The sequence below is a fragment of the Cricetulus griseus genome, chromosome 4 (assembly GCF_003668045.3).
Source record: "Cricetulus griseus strain 17A/GY chromosome 4, alternate assembly CriGri-PICRH-1.0, whole genome shotgun sequence".
NCBI classification, from domain to species: Eukaryota; Metazoa; Chordata; class Mammalia; order Rodentia; family Cricetidae; genus Cricetulus; species Cricetulus griseus.
In genome coordinates, this window is record NC_048597.1 from 230,449,436 (window position 1) to 230,471,800 (window position 22,365).

The window sequence follows — 22,365 nt, forward strand, 5'->3', positions numbered from 1 at the left end:
ACCTTTGTAAGAAGTCCTGGAACTGTTCTGTAGGTCCCTGTTCTATTCTGGTATAAGCTTTTAGGCGTTCTCCTGGCTCATGAACCTTATCCCAGGCATTTAATGCTGCTTTCCTGCATAGAGACAGTATATCGTCATCATATTCAGCCTGAACCTGTGGGTCAGCATAAATACCCTGACCAAGAAGCTCATCTAGAGGGGCTTCAAAACCTTCCTTTACGCCCTGATACTCAAGGAGCTTTGCCTCTTCCCTTACCAATGCCCTCCACTGGATTTGGCATGAATTCTCAAGTACAGCTGCTACCAATCGTTCCCAATCTGTGGGTGTCACCCTGTTAAAGGTTGCCCATGAATGTAATAGCTGTTTTATGTATGGGCTATGGAGACCATATGAGACAACTGATTCTTTAATATTCTTAAGATCCTTCAGCTGTATAGGTTGCCATTCATAAGCCATCCGTCCATGAGGGTGTTTCTTAGAAGCTGGCTTTTCTACCATGGTACCAAAGAGAAACTGAAACCGAAACCGAAAACGAAGTCCCACTACGTCACTCTGACCACGCCCTCACAAGCCTGGTCAGGCACATCTGTAGCCAGCCCCTAAGAAGGCGTGGCTACAGCTTCCCCTACAGAGGAAGGTGGATTTCTGTGTGTTTGAGGCCAGCCTAGTTTAGAGTGAGAAAGGAAATGATCACTTCTGAGCTGCATATGTGAACACCTGTCCTAACATTTGGGAGACTGGTTTGTAGCCAGGGCTACACAGAGAAAACCTGTCTCGGGAAAAACAAAACAAAAACCAAACCAAACCAATAATGTTTGGCAACAACAAACCCTCTTAGGAGAGATAACTCAGTAAAGTGCTTGCGTGAAGACTTGAGAGTTCAAATTTCCTAATTAGTATGAGTGCCAGATGCAGTGCTATGCTCTTATAGTCCCAGTTCTGGGGAGACGACAACAGGAAGATCTCTGGGGCTTGATGGCCAACAAATCTAGCCCAGTTAAAAGACCTTGTTTGAAAGGAAGTAGATACCTGAGGTTGTCCTTTGGGTTTTACATGCATATACATCTCTGCATTCATGTGCACACATATACACATTAAGAAAACCGCCAGGAATTTTTTTTATTTTTTTTATTTTTCTTTGCCAAGAATCAGTCCCAATTTTGTTTTCAGGTAGCCTCTGAAGTAAATTTAACAGAAGAATGGTCTATCTCTCCAGAGTGTATTATGAAAATCTCACTGCAAAAGAAATAAAGTGGACAGCAACTGGGAAAAATCACCTGAGGCCGATCTCTGACCTTCACGTGTGTATGTACATATGTGCACACGCACACACAAGAATGCCTAATTCTGTATGATTTACTCTCCCATCTTTCAGAATCACTATTCACAAAGGCCTTAATTTATATTCCTAACTGGTGAAGAAAGGCCAAACTTTGAGTCTTTACCTGTCTAGAGAGCCTGAGCAAGAGCTCTCTGCAGGCCAGTGCAGTGACTAATCAACTGGAACTGGAAGTATTCTTTTACTAAAGCCTTATGAAGCAGGGCACAAATCTGATCCCCATTTTATTCAAAGAGAGGCAATGTCCAGTGAATGAGCTGGTGAGTTGAAGGATAATCAAGAATAGAAATAAGGTGGCATACTAAAAAGCAAGTGACGTCAGTCCTCTGGAGTTCACTCAGCTCCTGGCTGGCTGGCTTTGGAATCAAGAACTCATGACCTTAAGCAAGTTTAGTTTCTTTTTCTGGAAAAACAGGATAACACTGTACAGGTTGGTTTTGTTTGTCTTGCTTTTTGTATAGTTCTGGCTGTCCTAGAACTTGCTCTGTAGACAAGGCTGTCCTCAAACTCACAGAGATCCACGTGCCTCTGTCTCCTGAGTGACTAAAGACATCTACCACCACTTCCTGGTGATTTTATTTGTCTGAATAAAGTGCTTAGGGAAACACTAAGTAACTGACCAGTTTGCCAAGTTTTAAGACTTAAAGACTTAGTTACATCAGGATAAGCAGCAAGATAAAATGTAAGCAGATTAGGGGAAAAACAGTACAAAAATTTTAAAAGCACCTATATAATATTATATAGTGAATATTATATGAGTGAAAATTAATTTAAGAATGAACTGGCAGAAAGACTGTAATATCCTCTTGCAGAGGACCTGGGTACTGTTCCAAGTACTTGCCTTGGGTGGGTGTAACTGAGCTCCAGGGGGGATCTCATATCTCTAGCTTCCTAAAGCACTTGCATTCAGCTGCATATGCATGCATACACACATATGTAAACACACACAAAGCAAAAAAGTATTTTTAAAGGTCAAGTTTGTGAGAAAAAATTGAGTACAGCAAGAGAAAATAATCAACAGGTCAAGAAATAAAAGTAAAAATGTTTTTCATGTATGATAACTGCAGAGAAACTACAATTTATATCTACTTGTATGTGGGTACCCTGTTTATTTATAGGCAGGACCCCAATATTAATACCTGTCTCCAACTAGGATTATAGGTATATGCTACCACATCGGACCTGGATATCTAATTTATATGTATATAAAAAATGTCTGATGTTGATTGGCATGTATGGAAACATGTTGGTGACAGAAGGTATATTGCTTTAATTCTTCCACAAAGCAATTTGAAAATATGTGCCCAAAATCTTCTAAATGTCCATGAAATGGACCTTTAAAATGTATACCTGTCAACCCAAATAGAACATCTTAAAAGAGGAATATTTGAGCCAGGTGTGTGGTGCATGCTTGTAATCTCAACACTTGGGAGCTTCGAGAACCTAAAGTTCCAAGTCCATCTTCCATAGCAGTAACGTCCGCTGACTTATATAAGTCTCTCTGTTTGTCTCCCTGTCTCCCTGTCTGTCTCCCTGTCTCTGTCTCCCTGTCTCTGTCTCCCTCCCTCCCTCCCTCCCTCCCTCCGTCCCTCCCCCCCTCTCTCTTTCTTTCTTCATAGGGTTTCTCTGTGTAACAGCCCTGGCTATCACGGAACTTGCTCTGTAGACCATGCCGGCTTCAAACTCACAGCGAACCGCCTGCCTCTGCCTTCCCAGTGCAGGGATTAAAGGCGTGGGCTACCACCACCTGGCCAGTGTCATTTTTTAAGTGTTAACTCATATTTCCAAGATAAAATTTATGCTTAAAATACCTAGTTTCCTTATGTAATCTCTTCAAGGATTATTTACAGGCCTTAAATTTCAGACAAAAAATTAAAGGACAAACAAAAACAAATTCATTTACCCCCCCCCCCCCATGTAGAAGCCGGGTATGCTATCTCGCCATGGAAGCAGAAGCGGGCAGGCCTCTGAGTTCCAGACCACCAGTCTACATCCAGGTCAGTCAGGGCTGCAAGGATGAGTCACGCCCCTTGCCCCGGCTCTAATTCCGCCCCCAACAATTTTCTGTATTTGACACATTTTCAATAAACCTTGGGGAATGAGGTTTGTTATCTAGGCCATAATCATCTAATGACTAATTAAATGAATAATCTGAGTCCCGTTTCTGTCACACGTCTCTGGTCTCACGTAAAAAGAATGGTTGTGAGCTCGCTTTTTTGGTCCTCTTACTGTGAGATCCCTGAAGTATTAAGGTTTCCTTGTGGAATGGAGGCCAGGTTGGCTTTGCAAGCAGAACTGGCTAAAGCCACCAGTGGCATTCCCGGGTCCGCGGCCCAGGCCCCTGCGCTGCAGGGCAGAAGCTGCGCCCTTCTCGCGCCAGTGTCGCCCGTGCTCCACCTGCAAGGAGCCTTCGGTGAGCGCTTCCGTCACCCGGTGGAAAGACGCTGGCCACGCACGTCCCTGATGGCGAACCTACACTCACGGGTGTTTTTCTTAAGTCTGGCTTGCAGACTCCCGCGCTGCTTTCAGAACGAGGGCGCTATGAAATTGGCAAGCCGTTTTAGACAATTCTGGGTTTCAAATACGGCTAAAAAGGTACTATTCTGCGCAAAGCAGCATTAAAATCCAAGACACTTGACCTTGGTATTATTCTAGCTCTGATCAAACATGTAGCGAGGAGACAAAAGAGTCTGCACATATCGAGCCAGCCAGGAGTCGAACCTAGAATCTTCTGATCCGTAGTCAGACGCGTTATCCATTGCGCCACTGGCCCGGTGCTGGGAGAGCCCTTCCCGTGATGGCTGATCTCCGATTACGCAGTTTCAACAGGCTTCCTGCCTGCGGCTCTCCATTCTTGTCAGTTCGTTGAGCGTCCCGACTCAGAGCAACGCTACGCGGACTCCGCCTCTCACCGCAGCGCGTTGCACCAATCCCCGGCGGCGACGTCACGGCGTGCTTTGGCCGGCTCCAATCCGTACGCGGAGGCGTGTCTCGCAGGTCCCGGCTGTTGCACTGGTTTGTCCGCCGCCGGCTCCCGTGCTCTCCCGAGAGGCGGTCCCGGGAGGGGGTGGGAGCAGGCCGAGGCTCCTTGGCCACCGCACCTAGAGAGCAGCGGGGCGAGCCGGAGCCGAGGTGGCGTCGGGGTCCGCTGCGCGGGGAGAGCAGAGGAACGAGGGGCCGGTGCACGATGGCGGCGGCCTACGAGCAGCTGAAGCTGTGAGTCCCGTGGGCTGCGGACGCTGACGGGAGGGGCCGAGGGGCGAGCGGGCGCCGAGGCCCGGGGTGTGTGCGGCCCGCACCGGCCAGGCTAGCGGCTCGCCTTTCTCCGTCCGGCCTGGCCGCAGCGCAGCGCAGCGCAGCGCAGCGCAGCGCAGCGCAGGCCCGGGGTCTGCCGCAGCCTGCCCGCCGCGGGGCCTGGCGCGGTGAGCCGAGCCGGAGCGCGCAGCTCTAGGAGGGGCTGCGGCCAGCTTCCCGTGCGGCTTCCCGGAGACGCCTTATCGACTGCACCTCCCGGAGCGCTTGGGCGTCCGCCCGCGGAGCAAACCTTACTCTTGGCTTCTGGCTTTCCGGGCCTGCGAGCCGCTAGTCCTCCTTAGGGTGCAGCAGAGATCCAGCCAGTGGTCTGAAGGGTCCGACGCATTTGCTGTGCTTATTTCCACAGTCTGCGTTGACAGCTAGAGGCTTGCCTCTAGTTTTGGCACAGTAAAATTGACTTTTTAGCAAAGCCAGGTGCTTGAGGTTTTTAGACCTCGCCTCTGCTTGTTTAGAGATGCAAAAAATAGACATTTATAAGATCTTTGGCTCGCCCTGGATTTAAAAAAAAGGTATTTCTCATGCTGTTACTCTCCGCACCCGCACTCTTTCTTGGGCGAGTAACTTCGCCCTAATCCGCTTTATTTACCTCGAGATTGTTTAAAAGTCACGGACAGTAATCTGGGAATGCCTTTAGTAGCAGAAGCAAATACAACTTTGGAAAAGCTAAGTTAAAATATCCTGTTACTTAGACATGGGCATTCTGATTCGTTTGCAGAGTGACAAATGTAGTTTGGGTGCTTCTTATGAGTAACTGAAAAAGTTAAGTGTAAACTTCAGAGTACAGAATTAGGAGTGAAGCTCAACACCTTGTGTTTTTGAAAAAAAGGTGGTAATTGGTTTTTCTTCAGTTCCCCCTTTGTTCCTGTTCCACTAGCTACTGTTCTCTTTGAAAACCCCAGCTGCAGACCCCCTACACCTCCCTCCCTCCCTCCCTCCCTCCCTCCCTCCCTCCCTCCCTTCCTTCCTCCCTTCCTTCGAATTCTCCTTTGCAAAATAAGCACTCACTGGTTACTGTTGAAGTAAAGTGTATTGGTCTATGTTGGGCCAGAGCCTCATGCACTTGACTGGCAAATTAGGTTATTGTCCACCTGATAGTTGTTGAAGGGCTGAATAAGATCCTATACTAGGTCTCAGGTGTGTTTAAGCTATTTGGAGCCTTGGCTTCAAGTAGCTCTGCTTTAGGTTACAGGATGTTGAGTTTTCCTGCAGCCAAGAATGACTGAGGTGAATAGCTTGAGAGTTAGGATTATTTTTGAGCTGCCCAAGCACTAAGTCTCACCAGTTTAGAGCTCAATACAGGCAGACATATATACATATATACGTAAAAGAGAAGGGAAAGTTATTCTTTAGTGGAGGGAACAATGGTTTTGTACTGAAGCAGAAACTGTGAATCTGGGTTATGCATTGGGTTGAACTGGAAACTTCGTGTGGGGTTATGAAGTCATTATCAGTCTTTAGGTTTTAGATGTTTCTACAAATGTGAAGATAGAACTTCATTGCAGGTTTTTGTTGGGCAAGGGTTTGTGAGTTAGAATCTGTTTTGACCCTTTCTTTTTAACCCTCACATTTAAACTTTTAAATAAGGGTTTGGGTGGGGGGGAGTTCTAGAGCGATGGCTCAGAGGTTAAGAGCACGGCTGCTGTCCCAGAGGTCCTGAGTTCAATTCCCAGCAGCCATACACTATATACATAATAAATATCTTTTAAAAAGTTTTAAATATGTCCCTTGGGCAAAAAATAGAGATATTTGTAGGTTGAATTAGTTGCTGACCTATCTAAGAATTGATAGGACATGGTAGCCACTTTTTAAAAATGCCTAAAAAGAGCCATATGCAAAGCTTATTATAGATTTACTGGTATATAACTAACCTAGTACTTGGATGTTAAATAATAACCTTTTGTACATTATGTCATACTTTCTCTTCAGTCCATCTCTGCCTTGTTAAAGTTAAACATATCTGCCTTCCAGGTATGTTTTGTTCATCCTCTAATTCCCAGCTTACAATTTCCACTCCATTTTATTGACCGGCTAGACCAAGCCTACATTTCTTATATTTTTGGTTGTGAGCCATCTCTCCAGCCCCAAGCCTAAATTTCTTAGCCACCTGGATCCTAATGTCTTTATAATCTTCTAACTTTATTTCCTGTAAGTCATGCTAAGGTTTGCTAGCCCTCTTCTAGCTTCATGTTAGGTTTATTTTGATCTTTCTGCCAGAGTTATTTCTTCACCCTCTTGTCTACATGCTGGTCAGGCACATTTGTAGTGAAGAAGAGAAATCTCAGGTGGTTTAGTCAGAACAAGGCAATGGCTTAACTTCTTAAACTTTCTACTAGCTTTGCATCTTGGGCAGGTTATTTAGCCCCTGTAAATTTTTTTGAAAATATGAGTGTTTATACTTCATAATGTTGAGAAGCTTGTAGATAAAGTACTCAAGGAACTTCATAGATGCCTTCTCCGAGATTTGGTTTCCTTCACTGAGCTTTTGTATTATTTTTGAAACCAAAAGTGAGGATTTATTTTCACAGGATTTGGGCACTAGATATCCATACAATTTACACATCCTGTTTACTTACTCATAGACAAGAGGACTGAAAGGCAAGTTAATGTATACTTTGTTTCCCCCAGCAAGGCTGAGTGTATCTAAAATGTGATGGATACTTTAATGATGGTTTCCTCTCTGATTTTTTTTTAATATCAAGCATGAGCCTTTGAAGAACATCTACTCCTTAAATCTCCATATAGACTGCTTCAAGAAGAACAGAGCCTAGGATGATTTGGCATGTGTTCTTTTGAAGCAGCAGAGGATTAAGTCCTTTCATGTATATTATTGTCAGTGCCTCTGTGACGTCATAGGTTGATATACAGTTTGCCCTTGTTGAAGAATGTCACATGGTGTCCTGGTCACATAGGTCACACCCTAAGCCATGACAAAGTCAACCTTGAAACACAGTTGGCCAAGAGTCCAGTGATCTTTCCATTACACTGCATTATTCAAATGATCCTTTCTTATCAGATTGCTCTCTCTTCATAGTCTGGACAGCCAGGCATAAAACTGAGTTACTTGAAGGAGAAAATAGTTGACAGGTGCATATGGGTTTTTCATAAAAATAATCTATATCCTTTGTTGTTTTAAAAGACAGAGTCCTACTGTATAGCCCAGGCTAGCTTTGCTCCTACTGTATAGCCCAGGCTAGCCTTGAATTCCTGATTCTTCCGCTTCTCCATTCCCAGTGCTAGGATTACAGATATTGGTCAACATGCCTAGCTTTTTAGGCTACTTACATAAGCATGAATAATGTCAAATAGTAAATTTGAAATCACAACAATAGAAAAATGCATTGTTGGATGATATTAAAGCCACCCTGTATTACCGTTTTTCTCTTTAAATGTCATTCAAAATAAAACATAAGACAGAATACTTTTAAGTGTATCTAGCTTTTTGATATTATAAAATAGTTTTATCATCTACAACACACACTTGAGAGCCATGTTGTCAAGTTGCAGGGAAAAAAGCAACCCCCCCCCCAAATTTGTTTTAAGCAAAAATGTGCTAGGTAAGTTTCTGATTGTGTATCAGGTTGTACTTACAGCTATTCTCAGTCACATGTAGACCACATACTAAACATGTTTATTAGCTACTGAATCAGGTGGTTGTTTGCTTCTGAAAACAAAACAAAACAAAACAAAAAGACCTTTTCTAAGCTGGAGAGACAGCTCAGAGGTTAGGAGCACTGGCTGCTTTTCCAGAGGTCCTGAGTTCATTTCCAGCAACCACATGATGGCTCACAACTGCCTTTGTCTCCGGTTCCAAGAGGTCCAAAGCTGCCTTCTGGACTCCCACAGGCACCTTCATTCATTTACATCCCCACCCCCCGCCTTTATCACACACATATAGTCATGCACATATGCACACATGCATGTGTGCAAAATTAATAAAGCAAAAATCTTTTTTAAAATACCTATACCTTTAGGGAAAAAAGAAATACTATTTCCTCAGGAATTTGCCTTTCTTAAACACTTTCATTCTCATAGCTATGCAGTTAGGAGAAATGATGGAACCCAGAGAGCAAATGCCATGTAAACTCGCCACAGTGAACATACATATGTACAGTGTGTCTAGTACACTGAACACTCAGCTTATCCACACAGCTTTTCATGAAGGGAAGGATGTGGCTTAGCTCAAGTTTTCTTCATGAAATTAGGCATACATAGACGATAAAGGTTTGTGCCCAGAAGAGGCATTGATTGGACAGAAGTTCATAATAGAGAGTCCTGCTTAAGAAAGGGTCTCTGGAGCCCAGGTTGGTCTTGAACTCAAGGATGACTTCAAATCCCTCCTCACCTTTCTGCTTCTGTCTCAAAGGTGTTAGGGTTACTACCACACTGTAGTAGGGTGCACCACTACACTGACTACCACAGTGGACTTGAGGCGTTAATATGGTTTGTAGGAGTGTGATTGTTGGTGGGTTTTAAGGTATATAGGGAATAGACAGGATCACGGAGTTTTGAAGAAGATGAAATAGAAATGAATTGGCTTCCTAGGGACACCAGCTGGTTTGGGAGTTGTCCTGGGCCTCTGGTGAGAGAGAGACTGAATTGGTGCTGCTGGAACTCAGAGGGAGGTTGAGTAAGCACCTTCAGTATGTGGTACACTGGGCCCAGGGGACCCCGCTTTATGTCTTAAGTTCTTTTTCCTAATCAAACCTAGTAAAAATATGTCTGTTTTTCCAACCAGAGAGAGGTATGTTAAACATTTTAAGATCTTTAATTCTTTTAAGGTTTCAGAGGAGGTGTGTTGCCATAGTTTTATGACAGCAGTCATGTTTTTAATGCAGATAGTAGTTTTTAATTGTGGTAATGTATTTTAAAAATATACCCTCTTATGTATTCAATTTCATGGCATTAAGTTCTTTAACATTGCTGTATGCCATTGCTACAGTTCATATCAAGAATTCTTTTCATTTTTTTCCATACAAATTTGTGTAAGTTTTCAATACTAGAATTCTCTTTTTTTTGAGGCAGGATCTCACTGTGTAGCTTGGCTGGTCTGGTGCTCACTATGTAGATCAAACTGGCCTCAGATTCAGAAGATCCTCCTGCCTCTGCCTTCTGAGTGCTGGGATTAAAGGCATGTGCCAGCACACTGGGCCCAACCTTATTTAATTTAAACCAGGTAGATTTTGTGTTCAAAACCCTAAAAATGTGTTTTGTTTATAAATAGGGAAGAAGTAAGAGAAAACATTTTTAGTTGCATTATCAGAGTAGTGGTAGGGCAGTATCTGCAATTTAGGTTCTAGCAGTGTCTCTCTGAGAGTTAAGAACAAGAAAGGGCCCAAGGGTTCTTGGGCTAGAATCCATCATCTGATCTCTGAGATTATGTATTGAATAATCATTGCTATATTACTAATGGCAAGAAAATGCCACGTGGAGACAGTTTGGAGGGCCTAATGTTGGCAACAGTAAGAGGCAGCAGAGCAGGGTGGGGTGTTTCTTATCTCACCAAGTGAACCTAACAATCGACTTGAAGAGCCAGAGAAGGGGCATTTGCGCCAACCACAGACCTTTATATAAATGGTCTCTGTTCACATCGGTTCTGCCACTGTCCACTTTTCGTGGATCACAACAGCAGCCCTCTGCTAGTTACTAAAGAAGTGCTGCCCTCTACTCTGCATGAAAGTGGTACAGGAAAAATTGCATGCAAGCTGTTTGACACCAACTTGGCTGTTGCTGCACTCTTGGTAGCTAGAGCAAGCAAGCCTTCTGTAGCATTGCTAAAATATCCATGGAGTGTAAAAATGGTCATTGTTTTCTGGATGGCTGCTTAACTGGCATGGTAGGTTTTTTCCTTCCTTCCTTCCTTCCTTCCTTCCTTCCTTCCTTCCTTCCTCCCTCCCTCCCTCCCTCCTTCCTTCCTTCCTTCCTTCCTTCTTCCTCCCTTCCTTCCTTTTCCCCCCCTCAAGACAGAGCAGGAAGTGAGAGTTCTCCAGCCAGCCATTCCCCCATTGTCTTTGCTTATTTACCAGAAGGTGTGTTTAGAACAAGAATTTAAAGAACTTAACCATCAACAGTGAGTGTAAGAGACTGTGCTTTAACAATGCATAGGATATCTGTAGTGTCCAGGGAGAGGTTGCCTTTTGTCATTTTGTTTTATTGAAGGTAGTAGAAAGCAAACATAACATGCATTATCTCACAGCTAAGGTATTAACAAAGCTGTGTTCCGGATTGAAGCCTGAAGGAAGAATTCATTCCAAGCTCATTCACATTGTTGACTGAGTCTCTGCTACTTGTGGTAGAGGAGCCAGTGTCATCATTTTCTTCAGGCTGTCAGCCTGAGGTTAGTCTTAGCTTCTAAAGGCTGCTCTCCTGTCCTTGCAGCCTAGCCCTTCTACCTTAGGAGCCATCAGTAGTGGCTGGTTAAATCATTCTCAGGACAAAACTTCGCCTCTGCCACTTTTCTGACTGACTTTTCCTGTCTTTTATTTTTAGAGCTGACATGATTATAATGGGTCTATCCTTACCATTTGAGACTTACTCCGTCTTTAATTTCTTTTTTTTTTTTTTTTCTGAGACAGGGTTTCTCTGTAAGAGATCCACCTGTCTCTGCCTCCCAAGTGCTGGGACTAACAGCGTGCGCCACCACTGCTTAGTCCCCTTTTAGGAACAGTCAATAAGTAAACTTAATTCCATCTTTTATGATAGTGCCAACATAATTAGGAAATGAGAATGTTATTGGAACCTTTTAAGATTCTTCCTATCACAGTTACTTCTATAAATAATTTTTCCATAAAACTATTATTTGCTAATCACATTTTGTCTGTGGATTAATTGCTCAAACTATTAGTTGTGTAGATGGCTGCCAAAAAAGTAGCAGAGTATTGTCCACATCCTTTGGCTTTTTAAAACAGACTCTGTGCTATATTATTAGAATCAGGGCCTTTTATTTTTCATATACTCATAGCTTTATAAATAAAAAAGACATTCAGAATTTTTTAAGCAGCTATTTTTTTAAAACACTTATTGATTCATTTAGTGTATATGCGTGCCATGGTGAGCATATGAAGGCCAGAGGACAACTTCTGAGAGGTGATTCTCTCCTTCCACCATGCCAGTCCCAGTGAGTGTCTTAGTTAGGGTTTCTGTTGCTGTGAAGAGACACCATGACCACAACTCTTAGGAAGGAAAACGTTTAATTGAGATGCCTGATTACAGTTTCAGAGGTTCATGGGAGGGGACATGGCGGTGAGCCGGCAGATGTGGTGCCGGCCACAGGAAGATGACCTGAGTGTCACACTGAGTGAAACTTGAGCAAAGGAGCCCTCAAAGCCTACCCCCATAGTCACACATGCCCTCCAACAAGGCCACACCTACTTCAGCTAGGCCATACCTCCTAGTAGTGTGACTCCCTTCAGGATCATGGGGGCCAGTTACATTCAAACTATCACACAGATCAAATTTCTGTCATCGTGCTTGGTGACAGGCACTTTAACAGCTGAGCTATCTCACTAGCCAAACAAGTTTTTAATACTCTAGCAGTTCTTAACTTGTGGGTCAAGACCCCCTTGGGATTGCATATCAGATATATTATATATCAGATATTTACATTGATTCATAAGAGTAGCAAAATTACTGTTATGAAGTAGCAATGGAAGAATTTTATGGTTGGGGTTCACCACAACATGAGGAACTGTATTAAAGGGTCCCGACATTAGGAAGGTTGAGAACCACTGGTCTAGAACATCGGTGGTTAATAAATCAGAGCATTGTTTTATGTGACCTTGATATTTTAAGTTGGGTTTACTCCTAAGAAATGGCTCTGGTTTCTTTGAAATACATACATACATACATACATACATACATACATACATATATATTCTGATTTGAAGAATGTTTCTTGGAAACGTGTAGGTTTCTATTGGTATAAGTTTGATCCAGATAAGTTGGAAATCAGTATTTGGGGCCTTTCAGTATTAAGCGAGTAGGACAGATTGATTTTTTTTCCTGCAGGGTTAAAATGTGAGGTGTAGGGTTTTTTTTTTTTTCTTTTAGAATGATCATTATTGGAGTAATTATACATATAATAAAAATCATTTAAACACAACTGAGGATAGATATAAATTAATGCTTAGCTATGTAGCCAGTATGTTACTGTTCTTGTGTCTTAGTTATATGTTCAGATGGTATGTGTGAGTTGGATGTAACTTGATTCCCGTGTTATTCTTTTGGCAGGGGTGGTTTCCAGACAGGGTTTCTCTGTATAGACCTGGCTGTCCTGGAACTCAATTTGTAGATTAGGCTGGCCTTGAATTCACAGAAATCCGACTTCCCCTGCCTCTTGAGTGTTGGGATTAAAAGCATGTACCATCCCCTCACCCCCCACCCCTGTTGTAATTTAAGAAAAGCAGTGCTCAGAGAAAGACACCATGCGGCTGACGGGTTCAAGCAGAGGGTTTGTTTGTTTGTTTTGGGGCAAAGGGATCATAAAAAGGGAAAAGGGGAGGAGGGAGACCAGCCTCTAGAGACAGCAGCAGCTGGAGGGAGGACGAGGGTCAGAGACAGAGAGAGGGAGACAGGGCCCTATTAAAAGTGAGCTTGGTGAATGTGCACAGCTGGTGCTCTTAGTGGCTGCAGCTGAGGACTTATCCTGTCAGAACCCAAGGACAGGCCAGTACAGAATCCTGGATACTAAAACCCCCATCCCCTTCCAGCCAGTGTTATTCTTTCAAAATTAAATTATTTAGATGTTTCTGTGTGGCAAAAATACCAATATCATCTATTTAGTATTTCTTTAAAGGATTAATTGAATAACTTTTTGGTGTTATGTTAGGAGTTCTATTATGAATGTGCAGGTTTTCTCTTGTGTTAAAGGATGTTACCTTGTGGCCTGAGTGGCTGAGTGGGTAACCTGCTTGCTGTATGTCTCAGTGTTTCTGTTGCTGTGCAGAGACACCATGACCACAGTAACTCTTATAAAGGAAAACATTTAATTGGGGTGGCTCGCTTACAGTTTCAGAGGTTAAGTTCATTATTTGGCATGTAGGCAGACATGGTGCTGGCTGCATCTTGATCAGAAGCAACGGGAAGTGGATTCAGTGTCACACTGAGGGAAGCTTGAGCAAAGAGACACCTCAAAGCCCGCCCCACAGTGACATACTTGCTCCAACAAGACCACACCTACTCCAACAAAGCCACACCTCCTAATAGTGCCACTCCCTTTGGGGATCATTTACTTTCAAACCACCACACCGTATGAGTGAGGACTTAGGTTCAGATCCTCAGAACCCGTGAAAAACCAACACAGTAGTGTTTGTCTGTAATTCCAATGCTCCGTTAGTGAATTGGAAGGCAGAGGCAGGAGAACATCCAGAAGCTTACAGACCAGCTAACTGGTATGTGGAATAACAACAGAAACCCTGTCCTAAACAAGATGGAAGGTTAGGGCTGGCATTTGAAATTATCCTCTTACCTACACTTGAATGCTGTGGCACAGGTGTACGCACACATAAGATTTTTAAAAGATGTAGTAGTTATAAAAAGCTACTCTAGCTGCAGGAGGACCACAGATTCATGTTCAGCTTGGCCTGAGCAGCATAGTGTCTCAGAAAGAAAGTTGCTGTCTCTATGAGTCAGCTTTACTACCCACAAAGCAACAGGAAGTGAATTCAGTGTCACACTGAGGAAAGCTTCGAAAAATGTTTGTGTGACTCCAACTGTTCTGTGAGCATTGCCATCCCAGGCTTAATTAAGAACACAGATGTCTTTTCCTTGTGCCCAAGAGCTTATACATGCTGTTTCACTTAATCCTTAAACAAGATTGGTATACCATACCTTATGATAAAATAAACTGGAAGTCTGTCTTAGGGTTTCTCTTGCTGTTAACAGACATCATGACTATGGCCACTCTTCCCCCCCCCAAAAAAAAAAAAAACAGTGTTTCTCTGTGTAATAGCCTTGGCTGTCCTGGAACTCTGTAGACCAGGCTGGCCTAGAACTCGAAGAGATCCACCTGCTTCTGCCTCCTGAGTGCTGGGATTAAGGGTGTGCGCCACCAACGCCTGGCTGACTGTTGCAACTCTTATAAGGAAGACATTTAATTGGGGTGACTTGCTTAGCTTTCAGAGGTTCAGTCCATTATCATCATGATAGGACATGACAACCTACAGGCAGACATGGAGCTGGAGAAGTGGCTGAGAGCCCTACATCTTGTAGGCAACAGGAAGTGGTCTGTCACACTGATCGAAGTTTGAGCAAAACAGACCTCAAATCCTATCCCCACAGTGACATATGTCCTCCAACAAGGCTACACCTCCTTTCAACAAATCTACATGTCCTAATAAATAGTGCCACCCCCTATGAGCTTATGGGGCAGTTACATTCAAACTACCACAAAGTCCTTTGTTTGCTTTAGGACTTCTTTGCTTTTTTTATTATAAATATTTCTTTTTATTATAAATATTCATTAAATATTGGCATTTAGTTCATGTAGCCAATGACACATATTTAAAATATATAGTTTGGTAAATGTTGAGATTTTTATGCCATCACTGCTGGGGTTAAGATACAGAACACATCCACCACCCCAGAAAGTTTTCTTGTGCAGTCTTCCATTTTTCTCCTTCCTCAGTACAAGTTAAACACACATGGTTGGGCCTGAACATCGCACTCTGGGCAGTTACTCAGTAGAATGGAGCACACTGGCTGAATGTTTAAGTTCATTCATGGTACCTTCATTACTAAAAACCCTAAAGCCAAAAACCAGCCCAAATACCTATCAAAAGGGAATGAAGAAATGGTGATGTGAGCATTCAGTGAAATAGATCTGGTGGTAAAAGGGAATAAATTACTAAATATTGACGTTTGAAACAGATTTGCTTTCTTTTTGTTTTGCTTGACATTCATTCTCTCAGAATACTCCTTAAAATGAAAGAACTTAGTCTCATATTAATAATTTAGTTATTAATAACCTGTAAATAGATGTTAGTTATATTTGAATAATCAAGGATTGGCTATTTCTCAGAAAACTCAGTCAGAAACAGTGAGTTTACAGTATACTACATCTCTGTAACACTAGATAACTGAGGTAAATAGGAGATTAATGTCAGAGATGGCTGTGTGGATTTGTGTAAAGTCTTTGATAGACAAAGTGAGGCAGAATCATGGGGTAGAAAAGCCCAAGGTTGCTATCACACACAAAACTCTGAAGTCTGGTGAATCAACAATGAAGATTGGGTGGGGTGGGGGACCCTGCCTGCAGTGGCAGCAGCCTCACTTTGTGAGTTAAGGTCTGCTTCATGTTTACCTCCTTGTTTGTCAGTTCTTCTCATTTCCTGAGTTAGTCCTTAACCACACTGAGTTGCTTGGCAGATGTATCTAGTTGACCTCTTGAGGAACCAACTGTTTTTGTTTTGTTTTGTTTTGTTTGTTTGTTAGACTTTGGGTACAAAGTTGTGTACCAAAGTGGGTTCCTATTTTTTGTTCCTTTTATTATTGTCTTTTTTATGAAATGAAAGGTTTTTTTTTTTTCAGGAAGGTATACATAAAGCAAATGTTTAAGTAATTTATTTTAGACAATTTAGTATTTTTAGCTAACACTAATATGTTTTAGTTATATATTTAAAAAATTTAATCCTGGGGATCCAACTTTTGGGGCCTTGTACAAGGCAAGTACTCGTCCACTCAACAATATCTCCAGCTCTTAATACAACATCATATATCTGTGTGTTTAATAAGCACTATGTACCAAAAAACTGACTTATTTAATTCATGCTGTACATGTGGTGATTCCCTTATTGTAAGGGAAATGTGAAAAGATGAATTATTTGCCTATGGTTCACAGCTCATAGTCTGCCCCTGTACATTCTGCCATTATCATGCCGTATTGCCTTCTTTATGATGCAGAAGGTAATACATTAGAGAAGATTATTATTTTCTTAAGTGATTTGAATTGATGGCTTTATAGCAAATTAAATTTTTGTTTGTTTGTTTTTTTTTGGTTTTTTGAGACAGGGTTTCTCTGTGTAGCTTTGGAGCCTATCCTGGCACTCGCTCTGGAGACAAGGCTGGCCTCGAACTCACAGAGATCTGCCTGCCTCTGCCTCCCGAGTGCTGGGATTAAAGGCGTGCGCCACCAACACCCAGCCGCAAATTAAAATCTTAACAGCATTAAATACACAAGTGGAAAGAATTGCAGCAAATTCAAAAGGATAGTGAACTTAGCAGTGCCATCTGTTTAGAAAATTTTATTAAACTCTGTTGTAATAAAATTTTAAGGCCTGGTTTTATTTGACTTATTTATGCCTGTCAATTTCTTCTTAGGCATATTACACCTGAAAAGTTTTATGTGGAAGCTTGTGATGATGGAGCAGATGATGTACTCACCATTGACCGAGTGTCTACAGAGGTCACCCTTGCAGGTCTGTATAGCTAGTTTTCGAGATTCTCAGAAATATTCAGGTCGGAGATTACAGTAATTAAGACTGTCGGTGGTACATCATTATGAGGCTCTTTGAGTGCCTTCTTACTAGAAAACCTAATTCTTGCTACCTCAGTTAATTTGGGGGTAGGTGTCTTTTGAGAAAGGGTTTTGCTCAGTATAGTTCAGGCTGTATTAGAACTCATTATGTAGCCTAGGTGGACCCAGACTCGGGATCCTCCTGCCTTTTCCTCCCAAGTGCCGAGAGTATAGGTGTGTGTTACCAGGACTATATAGGCCAGAATTTCTGTGTGTCCTTATCTGTATTCTGATAGGTTTCATTTTGGTGTCTAAACTCATTTCTAGAGCTGAAGGATCAGGACTTGAATTTACAGTAGTGAGATTCAGGTTGATAATAAGTCAAAAGAAAGCTGGAAAAAAAAGACCTTAGTAAAATAAAGTTTTCTAGCCACATAAATTTGGAGAACCTTGTGTTAGAGAGTGACTGCTTTCTTTTATTGTCAGTCCCTCAGAGTTCTGTTCTCATGTGACTGTGTAGGAGATGAAATAGTGGTATTTGAATTAGAATCAAACAAAACTGTAGTTGAATGTTATTCTGTCTCAACCGACTCCACTGCCACAGTTTCTCTCCTGCCTACTGGGTCCCCACAGCCACTTATGAAATAATCACTCCAAGTCTATTATTAAGTTATAATTGTTTGGTCAGTGGCTCAGACATATTACTGACTAGCTGTCTCTTATAAATTAATCCATTTCTACTAATCTTTGTATTGCCAGGAGGCTGTGGCTTACCATTAATGCTCGGCATTTACCCCTTCAGCAGCTACATGGCGTCTCCCTGACTCCACCTTTTTCTCCGTAACTGTGTCCCGCCTAGCTATATTCTGCCTGGCCATTGGTCCGGCAGGAATTCTCCCAGCTGCTTTTGGGGCATTATTTTCTAAACAAGAATACTACAAAGTGTGTTCTGTGAAACATACTGGTTGAAAGTTTAACAATTGTGAAATGCATTCTCTAAGATACAATTTTATTGATAATGGACATCATTTATATAAACCTGGGTTCTTACCCACCTATGTACATTGTTGCTTGACACAGGAGAAGAATGCTTTTTCTTCCTTTCTTTTCTTGAATTTCGGACATGGATGGGCAGTTCTAGTTTCATATTCCGTTAGTATTATGTGAGATGATATTCTTGTCTCAAACCCTTACTTCTACTTATTCTTAAAGGGATAGATAGTACTTAGTCTTCTGACAATGTTAGTAATTACTCACAATTTACTGATGAGGAAGCTGAAGTATGTTGTTTTTGAAACCATCTTCTTTTAATATCATACATCTATATTTTATGCTCTGCAGGAATGGAAGTCTAATGTTAGTGAAAAATGCTAGTTTTTTATAGAATAAATTGTACAAATTGATATACTTGAAGTTACTCAAACTAAATTTCTATTTTGATGGTGAGCTTTTCTATATTATCTTCTTCCTTTTTCAGTCAAAAAAGATGTCCCTCCTTCAGCTGTTACAAGACCAATATTTGGGATACTGGGCACAATCCATCTGGTGGCAGGTAAGAGCACCAAGAAGGTCATTAAATTGATAACATTAGATACGAGAAAAAGTGTTCTTCCTGTCATTCTTTAGGTAAATCTCTAGGTTAGGAATTTGTCCTTAGTTTCTAAAAATAATGTTCTCTAAACAGTTAAATTTATCACCCTAAAGTATTCTTTCGTTTTGTTCTGGTTTTTAGGGACAGGGTTCCTCTTGTAGCCCTGGGTATCCTAGAACTACCTCTGTAGACCACGATGGCCTTGAACTCACAGAGAACCACCTGCTTCTGTCTCCCAAGTACTGGGATTAAAGGCATTGTGCCACTGCCCAGCCTGAAGTATTCTTTTTAAAAGAAAAAATTCATGTTTGATTTTATTCTAACTAGATTTGAAATCTCCTAAATTCTAAGAACCTTTAATTTTTGTTTGAGACTGGGTTTTTCAGTGTAGTACTGACTGTCCTAGAAGTTGCTACATAGATCAGACTGTCCTGGAACTCACACAGATTCTCCTGCCTCTGCCTTCCATGTGCTGGGATTAAAAACATGAACCATTTAAAAAAAATAAATGCATTGATTTATCATTGTATAACTTCAACCTTGTGCCAATATGACAGTATATGTAACAGTATGATACTTGGTTTGAGTTATTAAGGTATTTATTTGTTTATTTAACATTTCCGTGGTTTTAATCTATATTAATAGCTGTCCCTGAACTCATGCTATATTCAAGCCTGGCCTCCTGAGTACTGGGATTATAGACATGTGCAAAAAGGTTGATTTTTATTTGAGTTTCATTTTATTGAACTTTTAAAAAGTTCTTGTTTTGTTTTGTTTTTACTTAAGTCACTATGCAAGGTGCAAGTTACAAAAGATTTCAGATGTTCCATTTTCTTACAGTTCACAGTCTACTGACAAGAGGTATACAAGTAATAAGATATTGTAACAGTGTTACAGCTTCTAAGAAAGTTTTATATACAGGAAAAGCTAGGCAGGGCAGTTGGAGGTAGAGCATTGACCAGATCTTAAGAATTAATATAAGGAGATCTGGGAATATAGGTTGGTGGTAGTGTGTACCTCTCGTGTAAGATCCCAGCTTCTGTCCTCAGTTTCACAAAAGAAAGAGTGAGGGAGGGAGGCGACTGTGTTTAGTGATCAGGGAAGGGGGTTGGAGGTTGGGCAGAGTAAAGATTGGTGTATTGTGCATAGGCTGTCATGGTGTTGATTTCTAACTAGTAGTCAATTGTGAATTCAAAGTATCTAGTTAGGTATACTGCCCCAGCACATTTGCCCACCATTTAGAGTGATCAGGACAAAGGAGTAGTGTAGAGAGGACTGCCCTCCCTGCCCTGGTTACATTTGAGACTTCTGGTGTTTCAAGGCACAAGCTTGGAAAAAAATATTTTCTGTCTCAACTTTCTGCCAGCTAAGCTCAATTCTTTGGTTATCAAAAGGTTTACTTTTATCTTCTTGAGAAAAAAATTGATATTATTCTTTATATTCATAAATTTTAATGCTTTAAAAATATGGACCTCTTATCTGAGTAGCTCAATGCAGTCTCATTTTGCCAGGCTTTTAAGTTTACAGATAAAGGCTATTACTTTGTGATTTCTGTTTGTTGGTTTTTGTGATATGCTAGGACTCCAACCCAGGGCCACCTCATACATGCTGAGCATAGACCCCACCCCTGATCTTACAAACCCTAGCCCCACTTCCCTTTTAAAAAAAAAAAATTGCATTTGTTTGGTTTCTTTTTTCTTTTTTGCAGGTAATTATCTTGTTGTCATTACCAAAAAGGTGAAAGTAGGTGAATTTTTTAATCATGCAATCTGGAGAGCCACAGATTTTGATGTTCTTTCTTATAAGAAGACAATGTTGCACTTGACTGATATTCAGGTAAGAATTTAGAAAGTCTCATGGAATGGGGTCGTAAATGTAGATGGATTTCTTATAAACCCAGTTATTAAATAACTTGTAAATGATATTATTCTACTAGCTTTCTACCTATCTGTAAAAAAATGATTTTTAAGGGGCCGGAGAAATGTCTCAGTGGTTAAGAGCATTGCCTGCTTTTCTAGAGGACTCAAGTTCAATTCTCAGCAACCCCATGGCAGCTCACAACTGTAACACCAGGTCCAGGGGATCTGACACTTTCTCATAGACACACATGCACTCAAAATACCAATGCACATTAAAAAAAAAAAATCAGTTAAAAATATTTAATATTTTGTTGGTTTTAATTTTAAATAATGAAAAATTTAAATTATGGAGTTCTTATAGAGAAAAAAGGACAAATAGAATGACCAAGAACTCAATACCCAACCTTAGCTTCATATTTTCTATAGAAAAATAAAATATTAGATACTTTTGAAATTGTTTTTCATTCCTTTTTTCTTCTAGAAGAAAGTTTCTTCACTGTTAGTCACATTGGAGAGAGAGAGAGAGGGAGAGAGAGAGAGAGGGAGAAAGAGAGAGAGAGAGAGAATATATGTGTGTGTGTGTATGTACAGAACAATTACCTGGTTTAGTTAACACTAGACCCCTAACAACATATAGTAAGTGTTAGTGACCATGGTATATTAACCAAAGAAGTAACTTAGCAAAGGTTAAAGTGCAAACAAATGGCAACTCTGAAAGTAATTTGAGATTGGACATAATAATGGAGCCATAGAGTAGTTTGACTATGGGAACATAAGTGGTCACCAGTCTAGGCACTGGGTACAAAGCCAGAGGTGGTAGTGAAGTTGCCGTCACAGTGAAGTAGCTCTGACAGAAAGGAAGAGCCGAGGGATAATTGCAACACACTTTTTATTAAAGAAACTGCCACACATTCAAAGTGCAAAGGATAAAATAAAAGGATAAAAATTCATTTAGACTCAGAAATGTTTGTTACATTTACCAGTGTCAGATATTTCCAATCATAATTTACATTTTTTACATAATGTACATCATGTTACAGATGCTGCTCAGGTTTCAATTTTCATGTTTCTGATAGTTGTAATTATAATGCACCAAATACTGGGTATAATGACACACGATTGCAGTTCTAGCACTTAGAGACTGAAGCAAGAGAAACATTCACAGCATACAGAATGACATCCCCATCATCTCCTCTTTTCTGAAAATAAAAAGATTTTAACTTTAACATAGTAAAATTTATATATAACAAAACAGTTATCAAGCAAGAATTATAGTTAACAATATTTAGTCCATTAACATCTGGCAAAATTGAAAGAAAATATTCTATCATCTATCCTGTCTTTGTGAGTCTAAAGTTTAATATGTAACTTATCTTTTATCATAGCTAAGGAAAACCTTAACTATCTGTCCTCAACTCCATCAAAGACCCCAGAAGGATAATATATAAACTCTAGAATTGACAGTTTCTGGACAGTCACCCAAAGTTCCTCTGTAACATTAGGACATCCATCTTTAGCCTATAGACCTAGAATGTCTGTCAGACTTCTTAGCAAAGCAGGGAATTTGAAACTGTCCCACGTATTGGCAGTTTGTAAGTCATTTTTCTTTGTAACCTTCTTGTCCAGTTTGGACAGCATGCTGTCAAGCAGTTCAGGCAAAAGTAGTTTCTTGTCCAAATGGCTGTTTCTGTCATGTTGAAGGCAAACTCCATTCTTCGATGCCCATCTTCCTCTCTGACTTAATTTGTATTTCAAGAGCAGTGTGTCTCATTGTCATGAAAAGCCCTAAGTTAACAAACCATTTTAAATGAC

At 41.1% G+C, this 22,365-nt stretch overlaps 1 protein-coding gene and 1 non-coding gene across 3 annotated transcripts in view; one reads left to right on the forward strand and one right to left on the reverse strand.

The window, feature by feature from the left end:
- Window positions 1–4,040: 4,040 nt before the first annotated feature.
- Trnar-acg lies at window positions 4,041–4,113 on the reverse strand. Its single transcript has one exon. It is a non-coding gene; the product is annotated as a tRNA-Arg (tRNA).
- A 274-nt stretch (window positions 4,114–4,387) lies between these two features.
- The window catches only part of Sacm1l (SAC1 like phosphatidylinositide phosphatase), a 55,438-nt gene continuing 37,460 nt past the window's right edge, over window positions 4,388–22,365 (forward strand). The window contains exons 1-4 of one of the 2 annotated variants that reach the window (XM_027415519.2): window positions 4,388–4,556; window positions 16,968–17,065; window positions 18,581–18,655; window positions 20,403–20,530. In XM_027415519.2, the coding sequence (XP_027271320.1) occupies window positions 4,528–4,556; window positions 16,968–17,065; window positions 18,581–18,655; window positions 20,403–20,530 (330 nt within the window). In that variant the 5' untranslated portion in view covers window positions 4,388–4,527. Of the gene's footprint in view, window positions 4,557–16,967; window positions 17,066–18,580; window positions 18,656–20,402; window positions 20,531–22,365 lie in introns of those variants that run through there. The other variant, XM_027415520.2, reaches the window with a different exon arrangement.